The sequence below is a fragment of the Rattus norvegicus genome, chromosome 14, assembly GCF_021556685.1.
Source record: "Rattus norvegicus strain SHRSP/BbbUtx chromosome 14, alternate assembly SHRSP_T2T, whole genome shotgun sequence".
Classification (NCBI taxonomy): Eukaryota; Metazoa; Chordata; class Mammalia; order Rodentia; family Muridae; genus Rattus; species Rattus norvegicus.
The window spans coordinates 65,157,506-65,180,041 of NC_141547.1; the positions used below are offsets into that span (position 1 = coordinate 65,157,506).

The 22,536-nt window shown below is 37.9% G+C and overlaps 1 protein-coding gene across 4 annotated transcripts in view; it reads right to left on the reverse strand.

The window, feature by feature from the left end:
* Gba3 (glucosylceramidase beta 3) overlaps window positions 1–22,536 on the reverse strand; it is a 146,441-nt gene that overhangs the window by 86,734 nt on the left and 37,171 nt on the right. For all 4 annotated transcript variants that reach the window (XM_087582545.1, XM_087582544.1, NM_001395627.1 and 1 more), the window contains 2 exon segments: window positions 13,015–13,242; window positions 406–1,202 (listed from right to left, as the gene is read on the reverse strand). In XM_087582545.1, the coding sequence (XP_087438671.1) occupies window positions 406–1,202; window positions 13,015–13,242 (1,025 nt within the window).

Sequence of the window (22,536 nt, forward strand, 5' to 3'; positions counted from 1 at the left end):
CCTGCTAGCAGGTACATTTTCTATCCCCCACAGGAGGGGTCCAAAAACTCATACCTTGAAATTGTAATTTCAGCTGCCAGCATAGGAAAGACCGACCCAGAAAGCATTCAGTTCTCTTTCCTCTAAGTGCCTTTTCTAATCATAGCAGTGACATCAGCTTGAAAACTATGTCCAAGCTGTTCATAGCCACAACAGAATTTAACAACAAATTTTATTAAAATTTGGTATAAAAAAAGCTACTTAACTTTAACTAACTCAAATCTTATTCTTTTCTTCCCAGCCAGCAACTGAACATACTAACCCCCAAAACCATCTCTTTTTGTGTCAATGTGTATGAATACATTTGACTCTATGGTGTCCTTCTGTACTTGGGAACACATATACACAAACAAATCATGAATTTACCTTAATATATTTCAGTAGTTTTCGTATTCCCCATGGTACCACGTAGATCCAACCCACATTTTTCCAAAATGGATTAGGAAAAAATTCAATCTCCACATCCTGAAGGAAGCCCAGTTCTCTCTTCTTATTCTCCTGATGCCTGACTAAGCGAGTTGTATAATATTGAACAGCAAAGAAATCGGCAGTGCCTTTGATCATTTTCTTCTCTTCCTCTGTGAATTCTGGAAGCCTTGATGATGGATAGCCTTGCTTTTTGCTCATGGAGGCAACCTGGGACTTGACAACATCTGGATAATCACCATCAATAAATATGGGTTTAGCAAAGAAATCCAAGTGGAAATTGATGGCCCTCTTAGTAGCTTCCTGGTCAATCTCTGAGTTGGGATCTGCTGGTTCTAGCCAGCAAAAAAATAATGATAGGGACACAAAACCCTTCTGTTCTTCTCGGAATAAAGAATCATAGCTGTGCCAGGATCTGGCATGAGCCTTAATCAAATTATGAGCTGCTTGATAACCCCCAATCCCAATATGAGGCACACCAGGAGCAAAGATACCCATGTCATAGGCCAAAAGAGCAAGAATATTAGGCTCATTTATGGTGAGCCACTGCTTCACTCGGTCTCCAAAGGTACTGAAGCAAAACTGAGCATATTTGTCAAAGGCTTCTACAATTGCTTCTGACAACCAACCTCCTAGGTCTTCCAAAGCTTGAGGCAAATCAAAGTGATAGATGGCCACTATGGGCGTCACACCATTCTTTAACAAATCGTCTATGATCTTGTTGTAATAGTCGATTCCTGGGAGAAAAAAAAATGTAAGAAACAAAATGTTATTTTTAGTATATTGTCAACACATTTTAGGAGACTCGTATCAGAATGAGACTAATTCAAAATAAAATATAACACGTATTCAAGTAGATCAATGAAATGGAGTAAAGAAGCATGGAAAACACCAGAGAAGAAAGGATAATGAGAAAGTGACAATAAGATATGTTGGCAGGATGAGAAAATAGTTGCTCCAAAACAAATGCTTTCGAGAAAGTGGTTGTCACCTAACAATAGGCTGGTTTGGGTTTTGTAGAAATCAACTCCATAAGAACAGAATGCGTGATTTGCCTCTAAATTCCCAGACCCTGGAATCATATCAGAAGTTCAGTGAGTAATAAAGATCTGTTCAGTTAATGGATCTTGGGACTTTTAAAACATAAAGAAAGCAAAGTGAATGACTGCCTCAGTTCCTTGCCAAGCCTAATTGCCTTATAAGTCTAGTGAAAGAAACCTACTGAGTATACACCAAAGTTTAGCATCAAAGACCAGTGTAGTAGGACATGCCTATGGTCCCAAATACTTGGAGCCATACTTGGTCAAGTACATTTAGTCTAGTCTCAGCAACACTAAAGATCTAAAAATTTCTACATGTATCTCAAAATGTGGATAAAAGAGTCCCCACCAAGAGTCCCCACGCAGAACATCTCCCTGGTTGAAGTTCACACAAAATTCTGACCATCTATAAGAATACCAAGCAAGTCCTTCCTCTCAGTTGATTCTTCCCCAATAGCACAAACTGGGGAGTGTAGTCGTTGCTGAATTCAGAAGAATGGTATTAAGTCAAAGAGACTCTGCCTCAGAAACCAAGGGCAAGAAGATACTTGTAGTAGTCTCCTAAAATGCTTGCCTTGAAAGGGACTCCTTAAGGAGAGGGTGGTGATGCTATGTCTGGCTTTATGTTTATATGAATGAAAGAAAGCAGTGTTTGGAGAAGAAAAGCTATTCTGGGTTAAGAGGTTTTTAGTGAGATCGTGTAAAATCATGAGTTGAATTGCATTTAGATGCCCTAAATGCAGTAGAAAGGCATTCTGACAAGAAATATCTCCTTCTTTTCTAAGTTAATGAATATAGAAACAGACTTCTGCACTATTTCACCTGTTCTGACCTCCCCATGCTCATTGCTTAAGGATATATTTAGAGAAAAGTAATCATATGCTGGGCATAAAAACATAGGTAAGCATGACCCTCTTGGTCAAGGAACTGACTAAGAACTCTACAAATAATACAGATACACTTATAAACAGGCAAAAATGGTAGGACTACATAGTATTGATAGTGTTTAGTACTTTATTTTAAAATGAGATAAACAAGGCTGGAGAGATGACACATTGGTTAAGAGCACTTAACTGCTGTTCTTCCAGAGGTGCTGAGTTCAATACCGAGCAACCATATGGTAGCTCATAACCATCTGTAATGAAATCTGGTGCCTTCGTTTTACACAGGCAGGCAGAACACTGTATGCATAGTCAATCAATCAACCAACCAATCAATCAATAAGAGATAAAGCATATCCACCCTAAACTTAGGGCCTCTGCAAGCATGCTCTAAAAACAATATACCATAATGGATTCAATATTGAATTGTGATACCAGCCAATATAAAGTCTATGACCACTCTGTTACCTACTAAATCCTTGATCTTGGGCTACTAGAGCTCCCCAACTTATCTTTATTCATCTATAAAATATGGATAACACTAAAAACCTACTTCAGTGAGTTATTATGTTATGGTATAATCAGTTGATAGACTAAACATGATAAAAATATTTCTTTAGATTAAAGGAGCTGAAGGGGCTTGCAACCCCATAAGAACAACAATACCAACAAACCAGAGCACCCAGGGACTAAACCACTCCCAAAGAGTACACATGGGCAGACCCATGGCTCCAACTGCATATGTAGCAGAGGATGGCCTTGTTGAGCACCAATGGGAGGAGAAGCCCTTGGTCCTGCCAAGGCTGGACGCCCCCCCCCAGTGCAGAGGAATGTCAGGGGGCATGAAGGGGGGTTTTGGGGTAGGGTAAACACTTTTATAGTAGAAGGGGGGATGAGATGGGGGCTTATGGCCAGGAAACCAGAAAAGGGAATAACACTCATGTAAAGTTTATGTAAAATATCCAATAAAAACATATATAATAAGAATATTTCTTTAAACATAATAAGGCCTCAGTACAGGTCATCAACCATTTTATTAATTAATATGCTATTGTTAGATGAATATAAATGATCATCATAAGGCAATAAGAACAAAGTGTTCCTTATAGAGAAAACAAGAGAACCAAACGTCTAGAACATCCAGACACGAAGACCATCCAAAGAAGAAAACAGAGAATTTACTCAGTTTGTTATAGGACAGAAGTCAACCATCATCACAAGAATTTGGCAAGTGCTCAAGGAGAGTCTGAAGAAAGGAAAAGTAAAAACAGAAGGCTTCAGGCATGCTGGAACTGGAGTTGCTGGCACAAGCAGTTGGAAAAGAGCTGAGTAGAAGTAAGTGCCTTCTGTGATTGGTTTGTGGGGCGTATTTAGCTTTCTCCAGTTGGCCTGAGGTGGACACAGACCTCTGATGGGAACAGAAACTACAGAAAGTGAAAGCTGTTAGCTAACCCTGACTATTCTGGCCAGACAGCTCCAGAGGTTGTGGTTTAACTGTCTGGGCTTCTCATGTGGGTCAGAGTTTTATTTTGATATGCTGTCTGGACAGTGTTTATATAGTTACTCTCTTAAAAGAGGTGCTCCTTCTGGGAACTGAAAGTTCAGTATACAGGGTTCATACCTCATCAGAAGAAAAAGAGAGAATGGGCAGAAGAAACCAGAGTAAGCAGAGACCACCTTATGCACTGGGTAGTGGTGACCTGTCTGAATATTTTTAACCATGGTTCCCTCATTTCAAAAGTGAAAAGTAACATGAGTCACATATAAAAACTCCATGTCTTGGGAACACGAGTGTTTGTGACTGTAGAAGAGTAAGTCCTTCTCTTCTCGAAGACGCCCATGGTTCAGATGAATATGAGACCAATCAGAGCCAAAGAAGACTACGAAACTGCAATTAAGGTAGAGAGACCTTGATATAGGAAGGTTTCTCTAGACTTTTTAGACTTTTCAAATGGACTCAATGGAACATAAAGGTTCTTAGAAGTAAAAGAATACATATAGGACAAAAATGACCAGACTATGTAAGAATAAATCAGATGTGGAGCATGTGTTAGAATCAGAAAGACTGGCTTGTTGCCACTAGCTTTGAAGGTGACAAAGATAGCTACAAGCCAATAGAAGCTAGCGAATGTGGCCCTCAAAAGATTGCCAGCAAGAACTTGAGGACCTCAGTACCACATGTCAACAATACAAATGAACCAAGGCAGAGACTATCTTATACGCTTTAGAAAAAAACACATCCCTATAGATACCTCAGTTCCAGTTGACTGAGCTCCAAGGATGCAGAGTTGTGTTGGTTTAAGCAGTTGAGTCAGTGGTGGTTGATTTTAATAGAAATGGAAAAATCAATACAATTTCTGAATATATATAGTTTTCCTTTTCTCTCTCTATAAAGCTGTCCTTTCCTCTCTTTATAAAAAAAGTGTTCTAAACCCATCTCTGGGCCAATGTAAATCCACATTTCCCAGTATGTAACTGATATCTAAGCTGATGTACTATATACTAACCTTGGTATTTGTAAGCATCAAGCTCCTCCTTCTAGGAAACTCTTTTCATTGGCTTGCCTTGCATATGAGTTTCTTTCACTGAATTCATATATATATATATATATATATATATATATATATATATATATATATATATGAAGCAACATTCAGTTTTGCTTAATTTTAGCATTAAGCCCAAGAGGGGAGCAATTTTATTCCTATTACACACATGAAAATTGGTATCAAGAGAGCCCCAGTGTTGTCAAATGAAATAGACAGCATTTAGTGCCACACTGAGCCTGAATTTTCCCCCACTACAACACATCATCTCTCCTGTTTACAAATGTTCCTGAACCAGAAAAAAATGTGGCTTTTCATTAACCTCAACTTCTGACTACTCAGACCTGGTAATAATATCAGATCTTTTTTTTATTATTCTTTTATGAGGAATCTTTAAGGTTAGCCAATCAACTTTAATTTAAGCAACATGATAATCATGAGTTGGCATTAAATACATTTTCTGTGTTTAGGAATTCATGCTCTGCTGCATAATTTATATGTAATATCCCAGAATGGAACACCTTTCTTATTTCAGCTTTATGCAGTTTACTTGATGATATAATAAAACATTTAAAACTTTTTGGTGAGATGGTAGAATGGTGTGTGTGTGTGTGTGTGTGTGTGTGTGTGTGTGTGTGTGTGTGTGTGTGTGTTCAAAAGGAGAGATTGAATCTAACGTTTTATGAGCAATAGAAAATCCCTCTACCATCAAGCTGCATCCCCAGCAGCAATGAGATCCTCTGGGCAGAGCACCATATTAACATAATTTATTCAAAGGAACTTGGATAAATCCCTTGACCTCTGTGTGCCTACACTCAATTGTTAAAGAGAGATGCTAACAGTGCCACCTTGCGGCTATTATAAGAATTGGATAAAATCAAATTGTTGAAAGTGGTTAGTTTCATGTATGAATAAAACTTGTAAGATTCATTGACAACTAAGACTTGTAAGCTTCAGTGACTACTAACCCTCCATGTTCTCAAGTGACTGCCTGTTATAAGTCTGTTATGAGGGTCTTAGAATCGAAAGATCATTTGAGACCTGTCTGTTGAGATACTTAGGACAATATTGACTCTTTGAAGAAGTAAAACTTCTCCGGGTTTCTCATAGTTGATACTACATTTATGTTTTAATGATTTATTTCTTTTTATTTTATGTGCATTGATGTTTTGCCTGCGTGTGTGTTTGTGTGAGGGTGTCAGGCTCCCTGGAATTGGACTTAGAGTTATGAGCTGCCGTGTGGGTGCTGGGAATTGAACCCAGGTCCTCTGGAAGAACAACCAGGGTGCTTAACCACCAAGCCATCTCTCTAGGCCCCACATTTCTGTTTTAATTAAGCCCATTTCTGTTTAGTTGGCCTTTGAAAACTTGGAGAAGATGTAAGATATAGGAAAAGTAAACTTTTTAAGACTAACTCACATGCAAAGGCATCCTAGGACAGTTGGGTGGTGGGGCTGGTGTGCTAAAGTAGGTACTACTATGAACATATCAGACACCCAGTGACAAGAATGAACTACAACTGGAATTCAAGGCACTTGGAGATGAGATGCTTTGTCTCAGAGGACTCTCGTGTATTGGCTTATCTCATCTTAATACATCAGCACCTTTCCTTCATTTCAGAACAAGTTTCCTCTATGTGGCCCATTGACCATGGTCTCTCAAAGGCCATCATATCTGTCAACACTCCGTCAGATCCCTGCACAATCTACCAGCCAACTCAGTTTTCTCAGTTGATCAAATCCAGACATCTTTGAAGGAGAAAAACAACTGGGCAAGGCCATATTTTTCAATGAGGCCATGGAAGTTATTCATTAAAGAAGATAAGATTTTTCCTGTCTCATCAGCAGTGACTGGGAATGGAACAGGATGATGCACAACAAAGAAATACAGAAACTCTGTGATAAGAGAAAAATGACTAGAACTTTCAGAAAGCATGCTTCCAGTAAGACAAAAAGGGGAGGAAAAGAGCAGGAAGGAAGGAAGGAAGGAAGGAAGTAAGGAAGGAAGGAAGGAAGGAAGGAGGGAGGGAGGGAAGGAGGGAGGGAGGAAGGGAGGGAAGCAAGCAAACAAGGAAGGAAGGAAGCAAGGAAAGAAGGAACGAAGGAAGAAAGAAGGAAAAGAAAGAGGAAGAGGGAAGGGAGAAGAGAGGGAGGCTAACAAGCAGGCAGGGCAAATTAGCCAACTATTAAATTATAACAGAATTTTTTTGATCACTTGTCCAACCTGTGTCAGATATGTACTAACTCTCTTTGAGTCACACCTCTAGTCTAATACCGCCAGTTTCTTTAGTGGTCCAAGAACTGTTTTAATTTGCTGCTGCTGCTGCTGCTGCTGCTGCTGCTGCTGCTGCTGCTGCTGCTGCTGCTGCTGTTGCTGCTGCTGCTGCTGCAGCAACAAATTACACACAAATTGCCCCACAGCTTTGGAGGCCAGAAATCCAAATAGTTTTCAAGAGGGTCAGGTCAAGATGGCAATAGAGTCTCTTTCTTCTGGCAGTCTCTCAATTACAACCCACTTCCTGTCTTTTTGTGTCTTCACATCCTCTCTCTCTCTCTCTCTCTCTCTCTCTCTCTCTCTCTCTCTCTCTCTCTCTCTCTCTCTCTCTCTCCATCGCTTCAGTTCTTATATTCCCTCTGACTCTGATCATCCATCTTCTCTCCTTTGATGATCTATGTGACTATAGTAGTCCCACACAGATCATACAAGATAACCTCATCTCCATATTCTTAACTTAATGACATCTGTAAAATTTCTCTTGCCAGTTAAGGTAATGTCTTCACAATGTCTAAAATTCAACACAAGGGCATGTTTGGCATGTAAGGAGACATTAGTCAGAATACAGTTAGGCTGAATGTGAAATACAAGGTAAATGTGAGTTAGTCAACTTATTTAAGTCATTCCTACTAAGTATCCTTATACTTGAAATCTTAAAGTGAACATGAATTTCTGCGTGTATATTCACATTCTTTCTTTTTTCCAAGACTTGTGACTCCTACTAATCCCATAAAACCTACATTTGTGGCAGATATGAAAATGCACTTAGACAGCTAAAAAATACAGAGTTATGGGATTTCAGTCGCCAACTCATTCTTTTCTTGTTAAACCTTGAAAACTTGACATTTGAAAAAGAAAAGCTATGCCACAATCTTACATTGTAAGATATTCTGCTGTCAGTTTGAGAACATAAAATTTTACAAGGTTCTAAATGTCCCATAATCAAACTTTGGAATAGGTAGTCAAGCATATACACACAGAGAGACAGACAGAGAGAGAGAGAGAGAGAGAGAGAGAGAGAGAGAGAGAGAGAGAGAGAGAAACAGAGAGAGACAGAGATACATAGAAACTAAGAGAAACAGAAACAGAGACATATATAGAGACAGAGACAAAGAAACAGAGAAGCATAGTGTTCCTGGAGAGTAAGAGATTTTAATTAATTTTTACATGTTTTTGAGAAAATGTTTAAATTTGGGGGAGGGTTCACACCAGCCTTTCTGAGTTTAAACCATTTCAATCTCTTTAACAGTTCACTGCACAAGAATGAGCAATTGCTTGCAGAAATCCCGCCTCTTTGTAAGCACCTCCTGTGCCCTTTGGTTCAGGAGAAAGTCTGGACTATTAATCAGCAATGGCTGAGGCCAAACACAAAAAATAAAATTGTGTAGTGGCCAGGTGATCTCCATGTGTGCTTGGCACAAGTCTTTCCTCACCCAGATCACCTGACTCCACCACCTTTGTACTTCAGTTTCCTGTTCCAGTTTCTCTGCCCCTGTTCTCTTTGCTTACTAACTCACAGTGTGTACACAAACTTCTGTACATGTTAATCTGACTCGCAAAATCTGATATACTGGTACAGCTCCATGGATCTTTAATTAAAACTTTGAAGGGCAGGTAAACCTGTTGAGATGGCTCAATCTGTACAAGGCTTGCCTTGCACATCTGAGGACCCAAGTTCAGTCACCAGAAACCATAGTTTTAAAAGTCAGGTGTGCTGAAATAAGGTTGTACTATGATAGTTGATGAGACAAAGACAGGAAGACCCATGAAGTCCACTGACTAACCCAATCAGCAAGGACTACTTGGCAAGTTCTGGGCCAAAGGGGGACCCTATCTCAAAAATAAGAGGGGAATAAACCTGATGAAAGACATACAAAGGCTCTCTTCTGGCCTCTACAAACAAGTACATACATATGTGTGCACACACAAGTACACACACACACACACACACACACATACACACACACACACATTTTTGCCTTCACAGAACAAACAAAAAAGGTAAATAAATAAATAAATAAATAAGTCTTGAGAGTGAATATGTTTAGGATTTGGGTGTGTTAGAAAGAAAAGGCAAAGCATGCATGATTAGTTAACACCCATCATAGGTCTGATTAAGTTTTATCTGCAGCAAAATACATAAATACCTTCAACAGATATGATGAACCAAAATGATGAGAGAAATTTTCACATGCATTCCCTTCCACTTATAATGGCAGTTTAGTTGTAGGAGGTCCTCAGTAAGAGCTCTTGGGATCCTAGAGCTCCAGGGAGGAAATGCTGGAGCTGGTGATGGTCACAGTTCTGAGAATTATTATCATTTTGTTCTTTACCATCAAATGGAAGCTTATTGAAAACTCCATGGAAACTTAAATGGAAAGCGCCTTCAGAACATGAAATTTCTGCCTCATTGATAGACAAAATTATAGCAGACTTCAAGTGGTTTTGTGTGGCTTTTTAGTATAATTAATACTAAGCACTTGGATTTTGATGTCAAATCTAGTTTAAACTCAGTCACAACCAATTTTGTCATCTCAAAAGTTTGCACCCAGATTTATGCCTGTAGCCCATGATAGGGATACCTCTTACTCATGGACCTAATGGGAACATGAAATCACAAAATCAAGTTCCATGTTTGGTACAGTGACTGTCACATACTACATGCTCAATAAAAAGTGATCATTGATGAACTCAATGGTTTTTATGATTGATTTGACCTAAATAAATTAAAAACTATTTACTGAATCTCCCTCTGGAAGACAGATGACTAGATTACAGGGCTCTGTGAACATAATTCTGTGCCCTTCACACTGTAAGCAATTCAAGGGACTGCCTTCCATCCAGGCTGTGAGTACACAGAACAGTTCTTTAGGCATAAGTCATACTCAATATACTCTAAGTGGAATTAAATGCAAAGTGTTCACAGCATTAACAGTAAAGAGTATAAGAAGTACTCTATGAACACAGCCAGAATACAGCAAATACAGAGGCGAATGCCAGCAGCAAACCACTGAACTGAGAACAGGACCCCGTTGAAGGAATCAGAGAAAGAACTGGAAGAGCTTGAAGGGGCTCGAGACCCCTTATGAACAACAATGCCAGGCAACTAGAGCTTCCAGGGACTAAGCCACTACCTAAAGACTAGACATGGACTGACCCTGGACTCTGACGTCATAGGTAGCATTGAATATCCTAGTAAGATCACCAGTGGAGGGGGAAGCCCTGGGTCCTGCTAAGACTGAACCCCCAGTGAACGTTATTATTGGGGGGAGGGCGGCAATGGGGGGAGGGTTGGGAGGGGAACACCCATAAAGAAGTGGAGGGGGAGGGATTAGGGGGATGTTTGCCCGGAAACCGGGAAAGGGAATAACATTCGAAATGTAAATAAGAAATACTCAAGTTAATAAAAAAAAAAAAAGAAATACTCTATGAGCTTTTCAAAGGGCTATGAGATGACAGATGATAGATGACACCAGATAGGTAGATAGATGACAGATAAATAGATAAGATAGATGATGTATAGATTGGTAATAGATGGATGAGAAATGGGTAGCTAAATGATAGATAGATAGATAGATAGATAGATAGATAGATAGATAGATAGGATAGATGAAACAGATAAGTGGTATATATATATATATGTATATATATATATATATATATATATATATATAGAGAGAGAGAGAGAGAGAGAGAGAGAGAGAGATAATAGCAATTTAGATGGCTGCAGAAGTGAGTACAAACTAAACCAAGAAGAACCTAGAATGATATAGAAAGAAGATAGCTCTCTATTGGGCCTTGAAAGAATGAAATATGTTTTTTCAATCTTTCTGTTTTAGCAGATGGCCCAGCCTGCTATGAGTTAGACCACGTTTTAGGAAAGGTGATGTGGTGGTATCTATAGGAATTTATAGGGAAGACTAGAAAGCAGAAAGGGGGAGAACAGGCAGACCTCTCAATGTGTGTGTCAAAATGTCGTTGTTGAGAATAATAAACAGGTGAGGGCTGGAAGGATGATGATCAAGGCAGAAAGCTAATAACTGCAAAGGCACAAAGAGAGTCAGCTGCAATGGTGAACAGTGTGAGGAAAGAAGCCAGAGACTGAGAGCTCATTTCGAGTCAATTGTTAGAGCTTGAGTTATGGTACAAAGATAAAAGAAGGTAGAAGTGTTGGGTGAGGATGACAGAAAATTATGGACTCACTTTTGAACTGAACAGTACATCACTTCTTGTTCAAAGCCAAAACTAAAAGTACTCCATGATGTGCAATAATTCTGCATTTAACCAACAGCCCTCAACTTGGTGAATATATCATGAATTCAGTAATGGACTTGCTTGCATTAGTTGTTCCTATTACAGGGGGAGGGCATAACACTAAAGTCTGGACCTTCATGTACACTTTGTGTTGTAGATACATTTCACAAGGAAGAGTTCAGCCAGCCTTGTTTGAGAAAAATACTGCAAATGCCCAAGCACAGGCAGGCAATAGCATAATGGGCTTTTGTATGTAAGGATTTATATAGCTTACTCATATGAATCCCATGCCATCATGACAGATCTTGGTGATATAGGAAAAGGAGTCACTCTTAGGTCATACAATTGCCCATCCTGTGTTTAGGAAATATTCTCTAAATTTTACACTCAGTGTATTTCATTGGCTTCACCTAATACTTCTGTGAGTTATATGAACTATTTTCCAGACCAAGTAATAATAAAGAGTGTGTATTTAGGAGCCATATGTTGTAGAATATGGGGTTGGCAAACTTTTCCTGCAAAGAACCAGATCATTCATATTTTGTGCTTTGTAGGCCATATGGTCTCCACCACAACTCCTCACTTTAGCCATGGCAGTAGGGAAGCAACCATAGATGATGTGTATTGAATGTTATGGCTGACTTCCAGTAAAACTTTGTTTACAAAAACAGGTGGCAGGCCAGATTTGGTCCCTAGGCCACGTTTTCAAACCTATCTGTGTAAAGTGTAGCTAGATTTCAGATCGATTTCCCAAATGTGTGGATTTGGATTTCCACATCTATAAAATATGATCATGTTGTCTTCCTTATTGGTTTGAGAATGGGAGAAAATACGTGTTAAAATGAGCAAGTAAAGTATTCAATAGAGAAGTGAATGTCTCTTTTATTTATGTGTTTTAAGGATCATTAGCATTTAATAAGTGTTTATCATATGCCATATGGTATGAGAAGCACAAAATTATTACAGATAATTTTTAATACTTCTCTGAAGTATGAACTTTATAGCACACCTTTCTACTCATGGAGAAACCAAGTCAATAAGTGATGTCAAGACAAACTGTTACAGAGTACAATGTAGCTCATGCAGTCCACTTCCCCTCAATTAAGTGAGTTTCCCTCAACTAAGGGACATGGGGACTAAGCCTTAGGCTTCAACTGGGAGCTCAGTACAGCTGAAATTTCCCAGCACTTTTGGCTTCTTCTGGGCTCTATAATTTCTCATGGATGACCCAACTTTAAAAGTAGGTTAATTCAGCAGCTTTTGAAGATTCACTTTCAGTGAGATAGCATCTTATGTAAATAAAACCCTTACTCTAGCCTTCTTCATATGCACATATACCTCCTTCCTGCAAAGAGGAGCTCAATAACCCAGGCAAATCAATATATTACTGAGAAGCTAATGCAAACCCATTTCAAAAATTTTATCCTATAATCAGTTTGAAAACTTTGTGATCTCAAAGCTACCCTGCAGAACAGCATGCTGGATTAATTATGCCAGACTGCAGCAATAACCTTGAATTAAAGCTGCAACCTTCTATTTTTAAGAAACACTTGCCTTTCTGGTTGATGAAACCTGTCGTCCCATCAGGTAACAGACGTGACCAGGAAAGAGAGAAACGGTAATGAGTCAATCCAAGCTGTTTGATACATTTCAAATCTTCTTCCCACAGAGTGTAGCTGCCACAAGCTACATCACCAGTCTGGTTCTCAAAAACTCGCTCTCCTCCCTGATGAGTGAATGTGTCCCAGACACAAGGGCCTCTTCCATCTGCATCCCAGCCTCCTGAGAGAAGGAAGAAGATGAAATGGTTACAGTCTTGACATCAGGAGGCATATGTGGAATGTAAATATTTGTCACCAAAAGAACATACCTCATTAACTCAATGTACCATATTTATAACTTTAAAATGTGCCTTTAAAATAACATGCACGAGTGGGTTATGTGTTTTACTGTCCTTGATCCCTGAAGCTGACTAGTAGCAAATGAAAACTTATTGCATAGTGCTGTTGCATAGCGGGCTTTCATGGTTCATTATCCAAAGTGCTCTCAGGTGGTAAACAGAGTCAGTCCCCGGCTTATGAACGTCTGAGTTTTAAGCATTGCTATCTTGAGTACTCCGGGTGGCGACTGACAGATCTTGCCCTTGCCTATCAGAGTCTGAAGTCTATCTTTGCCGGCTACACTTGAACCTATTCTCCTTTTTTTCTGAGAGGGTGATCTTTAACAGCCCAGGCTGTTATTTGTGGAAAGACACAAAGAGCTTCCACTGTTGATACTAGCATTTCAAATGTAGTTGTCTGTATGCCTATTAATTCAACAGATGTTTTGTGCCATGCCTAGTGAAGGAGATACTCAGGAGGACAACAGTGTTCACATGGCTAAAGAACTTACCCAAATTCAACTACCAGTTATAAAACTGCCAATGTAAAGGCCCTGGCCTTCATAGAAATACAGGAAAGATAAATGAAAATTTATTATCCAACTGTAAGCTAAAATCAGAGGAGTTTTCTTTCTACTTGGTAATTTTATAAACCCAAAACTGGCCTAAACTCTGTGTGTGTGTGTGTGTGTGTGTGTGTGTGTGTGTGTGTATGTGTGTGTGTATTTTTTTCAGGGTTGTTATGCTTTACATATTAAGAGTATATAAAACAATCTACAAAGCCCAAGTCTAGCAATATAATCTGGGAATGATGGATGTAGAGTAGTGATTATATTTGGAGAGAAAGGGGGAATAGAATCAAAGAGGAATACAAGAATCTGCAAGGGTATACTCTATGTGTTTCTCCTTAAATAAGATAGAAGATATACAGGGGGGATGCCCATTACATAATTTATAGTCTTCTTATAATCCTAAAATATTTCATCATAATCTCTCTGCAAGAAAGAGTTCACAGCCAGAGCATTGCATCAACAAGAGTGGCAAGGACCCTCTCTCTGGTCCTCAGTGAGCATCTATGGGCTCATATTGTGTAAATAACAACTGTGGTCTCTAGTTGGGTGAAAGGAGGGTATTGGCAATAAAAACAGAAAATGACTGATGGTGACAAAGAGGAGTATATGGAAGAAGTGCTGAGAGGGGAGCATGACAAAAGCAGAAGTGACGGCACATCAAGGTAGGATCTGAATAACTACACAGAGACACAGTGACACTTCTGTCCTGTCTATCTATGAGTTGGAGAGAATGGAGAAAAGGTTTCTAGTGATTTGCTCTAATGTGGAAGAGACACAAACATGAAAATCCAGTTTCCCAGGATTGTTCTTATGAATTGAATGCTTGGCTTAATAAATGAGAATTCTTAATCTGAGAGAATTTAAGCAGTGTGTGGCTAGCTAATATTTTACTGATGACTGTGTTTTAAAAATCAAGGAAGTATATAATAAATTAATCTGTGTGTGGACTTCACAAAGAATAATCCACAATAGCTCCTACAGTAAGCTGCGTGTCACCAACTTATAGAATGTTTTCATTCTGTCAAGTTCTTATATCTATAGCCATCTGATACTTGTAACCTGGTAAACTGTGAATTCTTTCATGACTATTAATTGATATTTTTAGTTGAAAGAACAGACAAAAATGAAAGAAACACAAGAAAGAAATTTTGCAACTCAACTTGTTTGCCTGTGACACCAGCACTTCTTTACTGAGTTAAATGAGCATTTTTTTTCACAGCAGACTACCATTTCCTCAGTGTTGTGCGCTATTCACAAGGAACCAGACGGCTATGAAGGGCTTTACTTCCAGCTGAATTATTAACATTTTCTGCATCCCTTACTTAGTCTTACACCACAAATAACATGTTAAATCAAACACTGAGTCATAGCACATGCCAATACCTATGGAGCAAATAACCACAGTTATTTGCAGTTTAAAGCAATCTCTGTGATGTCTTGCAATGTAGGATTGAGAAAAACTAGGAGTATCATACTTCTCCATGCCCAGGAAGCCATACAATATCAATAGCATAAGTACAGTAAAATATAAATTGTAATTTTCTGTGCTTATTAGCTTAGCCTTACTGTGAATTATATACTTCTAAGTTTATATAACTTTAATTTTAATAATAGCTGTCTAACAATCCGCTCATAAGTCATAAGTAAGAGCGCCATTTGTATCTAGATCTTTGACGTACAAGTCCTTCCACTAGACCATACAGATCTTAGTCATTATGCTTCCAATGATGAGGCAAGAGTGCACTGTGTTACACTACTCAATGTATAAAGTCTAAAGGAACAGCTCTGATACACAGACCATCTAATATGACTCAAAGAAGTTTTGACAAACATACAGAAGAAAATATCCTTATAAGGACCACTTCATTCTATGCACATATTACCCAGATGAGACTTGTTCAAGCATAATAAATCTATAAGAAACTAAGCATTGAATTGAGAATAAACAATTACAATGAGAGCTTTGTTTAAAGAATAGAATAGATAGCACTTACTAGGACTTCAACACAGATGCTGCTGATCAGATGATAGTAATAACTCAGTTTTTAATAACTGCATGATGTCCTACCTGAAACTGTGCCTGGACTTTAATAACAAAGAAGACTAACACTGCCATGTGAACCATATATTCTGAACCATATTCTATACAATTCTTGGATTAAATTAGGGAATATATTTCAGCTGCATTATTAATCTCACAGGAAGTGAGAGAACAAAGTGAAAAGGGTAATTTAAAGGCATGAGTGATTAATGGCTCAGGCTTTTGAGAGGATTTTTTTAACATATATAGGTGTAAACCACATTTCAATATTAGCATGAAAGCCAGGGGAACTGACTGTAATTAAGAAGCTTGGATTATACATGAAGTGGTATACTATCATTTGATGGTGACAGGTCAAAAGATATGGCTGTAAAAATCCCTAAAGGAAACAATAAAGTAACAGCATAAGGAATTATAGCTTATACGTCTACAAAGAATGGGAAATGGGACCATAAATGAAAACTAAAACTCTCAAAAACTTGAAGGAAGAATCAAAGAGAGATGGAACAAGTAAAAAGCAAATAATAGGATGTTTAATTGGTCTCTAATCGTGTCAACAATATTATTAAATACAAATGAACCTAAATAACCTACTTGAAGAGGGAAAAAATTATCTATCATGTTGAAAGAAAATGTAAAATACACTTTAAACTACCCACAGGACATTCGATCTAAAGAGAAGGCTGAAAGAATAATTAAGGTGACATGACAGAAACATCATACTGTATTATCATTAACCTGAAAACAGGAATCATGTTAGTGATATCAATGTAGATTTCCAGTCAAGAATCACCAGATGTAACATAGGTATTGTAGAGGTCAGTTTATACAGAGAATATAACAGTGATAAAAGTAAATGGACCAATAAGAATTCCAAAATACTTAAGTCAAAAACAGTACTGCCCCCAAATGGCAATTCCACAATTATATTTGAATATTAAAAAAACTATAGAAAAGTAGGCAAAATATGTTAATAGGTCTCTTCCTCAAAGGAAAATACATATTTAGTAAGGTATTTTAAATGCAAATAAACAGGTAGAGCAGAAGGCAGGTAGGTGAGCTTCAGATCTTTATTCTACTCCCTTACTCCAAATCCAGTCTCTCACCCCTGTCCACAGTCTGTCAGTATGTAGCCAACTATGTGGCATGGCCTTTCCTCACTTTCTGTTTCCATTCCCAGAGGATTAAGCAGATCCTGCAGACTCTTTTACCCAACCCCACTCTCAGCCCATTCCCATTTCTAAGTATCAATTCCTCATACTTATAACCCATTTTACTCAAAAAACTGCTGGTCACACCAAGAAGAATCCCAGAAGAATTTCCTACCAGGCAATTACTACACCCTACTAAGAACCAAAGAGGGCAACAGAAGCCAAGAAACAAAACACCCACCGAACAAACAAACGGACGAGATATGAGTGCCTAAAATTACAATCACGCCAAACCGAGAAGCCTGGAGGTCAAAGTAAAAAGGCAATCAATGCCAACCAGAACATAATAATCAATACACTAAATATTCAGGTCAAAAATTATATCAAAGACTACTCAGGAAAATGATCAAATAACATATAAACCCAGGCCTAAAATAGAAACACTGACTTCTCAATGGAAACTCAAAAGCAAGAAGATCCTGGACAGATGTTCTACAAACTCTGAGCCTCCACAAATGTCAGCCTCAATCAGTATATGCAACAAAACTTTCAAACATCATACATAGAGAGATTAAGACAATCCATGATGAAACCAAATTTAAGTAACTACAAATCTAGGCCTGCAGAAAGTACCAGAAGGAAAACTCCAATGTAAGGAGATTAATCACACCCAAGAAAACACAGGAATAAATAATTCTAGACTTATATATTAAAGGAGGGAACACACACACACACACACACACACACACACACACACTCACACACACACTCACACCACCAACAACAACAACAAATAGGAACGAACAACGCAAACATTTGATATGTTTCGACATCATTTTTTTTTCAATTCCTGGATAAAAAGACACAAAAGAACAGAATGGATGTGAAAATAGGATCCATCCTTCTGCTGCATCCCTGAAACACACCTCAACATCATGGATTGACATCTTCTCAGGGTAAAAGGATGGAAAAAGATATTCCAATAAAATATACCCAAGAAGCAAGTTGATGCATCTACTTTAATATCTCATAAAATAGACTGCAAAACAAAATATTAGAAGAGATAGATAAGGACACTATATACTCACCAAAGAAAAAAGGCCACCAAGAGGACATTGCAATTCTTAACAACATGTACCAAACCCAAGGTTGCCTAAATTTATAAAAGAAACACTACTGTGGCTTACATTACACACTAATAGTGGGAAACAGCAAGATCACATTCTCACCAACCAATAGACAGACAAGTCATCCATACAAATCTAAACAGAAATATCAGAGATAATATTAAAACCAAATGGAGCTAACAGATACTTACAGAACATTTCCCCAAACACAAAAGAATATACATTCTTCTCAGCAACTCATGAAACTCTCTCTACAACTGACAACATATTCAGACACCAAGCAAGTCTCAATAGATAAAAGAAAATTGAAATAAGAAATTTGAGATAAGAAAATTGCATCCTATCAGCACCATGGAATAAAACTGGATATCAACAGCAACAGAAACAACAGGAAGCTTACAAACTCATGGAACTTAAACAGCTTTCTACTGACTAAAAAATGGGGAATGTTAGGATGGGGAGGCAGGAAGGGGTGGGGGGGATAGTGTGGGAGCACCCCCATAGAAGAAGGGGAGGAGAGGAGATGGGGTTTTAATGGATGGGAAAGCAGGAAAGGGGATAACATTTGAAATGTAAATTAAAAACTCTAAAAAAAATAAAAGAAAGAAATTAAAGACTGTCTAGAAATGAATGAAAAATAAATTCACAACACACACAAACTTATGGGACACAATGAAAGTGGTTCTAAGCGGCATTGTCCTACCACTAAGTACCTCCATAAAAGAACGGGGAAGATGTCATACCAGTAATTTAACAGCATACCAGAAAGCTCTAGAACAAAAAGAAATCACATTCATAGAGGAGACAGCAAGAAATAGCAATTTCAGGGCTGAAATCAATAAAATTTAAAAAAAAAACTCAAAGTTCTTTGAGAAAACTCATGGAGATGGACAACTCTTATGCAAATGAACTAAAACTCAGAGAGGGAAGATACAAATGACCAAAATTAGAAATGAAAGGGAGGACATAACAGCAGACACTGAGAAGTTCCAGTGAATCTTAAGGACATACTTATAATTCTATACTCAACCAAACAGGAAAATCTAAAGGTTCCAGTACACACCACTTACCAAAATTAAATGATGATTACATAAGCAATATTAAGAGACCTTTATTGAAGTAAAAACAGTAATAAAAACAGCAATTAAAATCTACAGCCAAAAAAAAAACAAGGGGCAGGTAGTTTTAGCATAGAATTCTATCAAGCTTTCAAAGAAGAGTTGTTGCCAATACTCTTCAAATTATTTCACAAAATAGAAGTAGACAAAAGCATTTCCCAGTTTGTTTTACAAAAATGATACTCAAGCCACCACATAAGGAGCCAACAAAGAGAATCACAGACCAGTTTCCCTTATGAACAAATGTGCAAAATTGCTACATTAAATAGTTGCAAACAATCTAAGAACACATCAAAAAGATTATTGAACATAATCAAGTAGGCTTCATCTCAGAGACATAGGCATGATTCAGCATACCTAAATCAATAAATTCAACCACCATATAAACAAATGCAAAGGAGAAAAACAGACATAAGAATCTCATTGGATGTAGTAAAATGGCCCTTGACAAAATCCAACATGCCTTCATGATTAAAGTCTTGGAAACACTGGGGATACAAAGGACTTACCTCAGCATACTAAAAGCAGTTTACAGCAAATCCATAGCCAACATCACTTTAAATTTAGAGAAACTGAAAGCAATTCCACTAAAGTCAAAAACAAGGCAAGTTTTTCTACTCTTTCCATACTTTCTCAATGTAGTACTTTAAATCTTAGCTAGAGTAATAAGAGAACTAATGGAAATCAAATAGATACAAATTGGAAAGGAAGAAGTCAAAGTATCTTATTTATAATGATATGATAGTATCCAAAAGTGACCCCAAATTTTTACCAGGGACCTCCTCTAGTTGATAAACCATTTCATCAAAATAGTTGCATAACATTAACTCACAAAAATAGTAGCCTTTCTATATACAAATGACAAATGGACTAAGAAAGAAAACAGGGAAATAACACTATTCACAAAAGACTAAAATAACTTGAGGTATCTCTAACCAAGCAAGTAACAGAGTTGTGTTATAAAAAATTTGAGGAAAAAAGTTAAAGAAGATATCAGAAGATGGAAAGAGTGGCCATCAAAAAACTAAAAGCAAACTACAATGTAATACCACAATGGCACACCCATCAAAATGTCAACACAGATATCCACAGATCCTGAAATGAATATTTCCAAAGTCATATGGAAACACACACACACACACACAAACAAACAAACAAACAACAACAAAAAAACCAGGATAGCTAATTTTTTAAAAATCCTCAATAATAAAACATCTCCCAGAAGAATCACCGTCCCCAACCTCAAATTGTACTTCAGAGTTATGGTCATAAAAAGGGCATGATATTACCACAAAAAAGACAGTAAAACAATAAAATTAAATTGAAGATCCAGATATACATCAGCATACTTACAGACAACTAATTTTTGATAAAGAAATCATAAATGCTTGGAAAAAATAGCATCTTCAACAAATTGTGCTGCTAAAAGCAGATGGGTACATGTTAAAGAATGCAGATGATAAATATTTACTGCCCTACACAAAACTCAACTCAAAATGGATCAAAGACTTCAACATAAAATATATACACTGAACCTGAAAGAGAGAAATAGGGAATGTCCTTGTCTTAGTCAGGGTCTGTATCCCTGCACAAAACATCATGACCAAGAAGCAAGTTGGGAAGGAAAGGTTTTATTCAGCTTACACTTCCACATTGCTGCCCATCACCAGAAGAGGTCAAAAGTGGAACTCACACAGGGCAGAATACTTGATGCAGAGGACAAGGAGGGGTGCTGCTTACTAGCTTGCTTCTCCTGGCTTGTTCACTCTGCTTTCTTATAGAAGCCAGGACTAGCAGCCCAGGGAAGGCACCACCCGCAATGGGCTGGGCCCTCCCACCTTGGTCAACAGTTGAGAAAGTGCCTTACAGCAGGACCTCATGGAGGCATTTCCTCAAGGGAGGCCTCTTTCTTTGTGATAACTCCAGCTTATGCCAGGTCAACACACAAAACCGGTCAGTAGAGTTCTTGAACTTATTGGCATAGGAAACAGAATATCATAAATGCAGGAACTAAAATCAACAATTAATAAATGAGACCTCATGAAAGTGAAAAGCTTTTGTATTAGGTGTCCAAGCAGCCAACATCATGGGAGGACATTTTATAAACTCCACATTTAATATAGGGCTAATATTCAAAATATATAAAGAACTTTAAAAAACTAGATATCCAGAAAATAAACCAATTTAAAGGAAGAGTACAGATCTAACTCAACAAAGGAAAGTCAAATGGCTGAAAAACTATTTAAGAAATGGTCAACATATTTAGTCATCAGAGAAAGGCAAATCAGAACTATTTTCAGGTTTCATCTTAACACCCATTAGAATGGCTAAGATCAATAAAAACAAATGACAGCTCATGCTGGTGAGAATTCAAAGTAAAAATGCTTTTCTACTCCTGGTGGGAATACAGATTCATACACCGTTATGGAAATCAGTGTGGTGATTCCTTAAGGATACAGAAACAAATGTACCTCATGATCCAGCTATACCATTCTTGGACATATAGCCAAGGGATGCTTCATCTGACCACAGGATGTCCATTTCTTCTCTATTCATAATAGCCAGAAACTGAAAACAACCTAGATGTCCCTTAATAAATGAATGACTAAAGAAAATATGATACATTTACACAATGGCATATTGTCATTTAATACTCCGTCATTTTCTTAGGATTTGTGAAGAGACACCAGGACTAAGGAAACTCTTATAAAGAACAACGTTTAATTGGGGCTGGCTTACAGGCTCAGAGGTTCAGTTCATTATCATCTAGGCAAGAAGCACAGCAAGTCAGTCAGGCAGGGTGCTGGAAGAGTTGAGAATTCCTCCAGCAAGAAAACACCTACTCCGATAAGGCCATACCTCCTAAATAATGCCACTTTCTGAGTCAAGCATTAACAAACCACCACAGTCATTAAAAACTGAAATCATGAAGTTCACAGATAAATGGAGGGAAGAAAAAGTCAGCATGAGTGAGGTAACCCATACCCAGAAAAACAAATATGGTATGTATTCACTTCTATGCAAATATTAGCTGTTTATGATATGCAGAAGGAGCTGTTCCTAAAGTTGTTGCCTGTCTGTGGAATCTATTCTACAACTGTGCTGCCTTGTCTGGCCACTAACCCTACAGAAACTTAATGTGCCAGGATAGGGGAATATCTGGATTGTTGACAATTTCTCATAGGAGA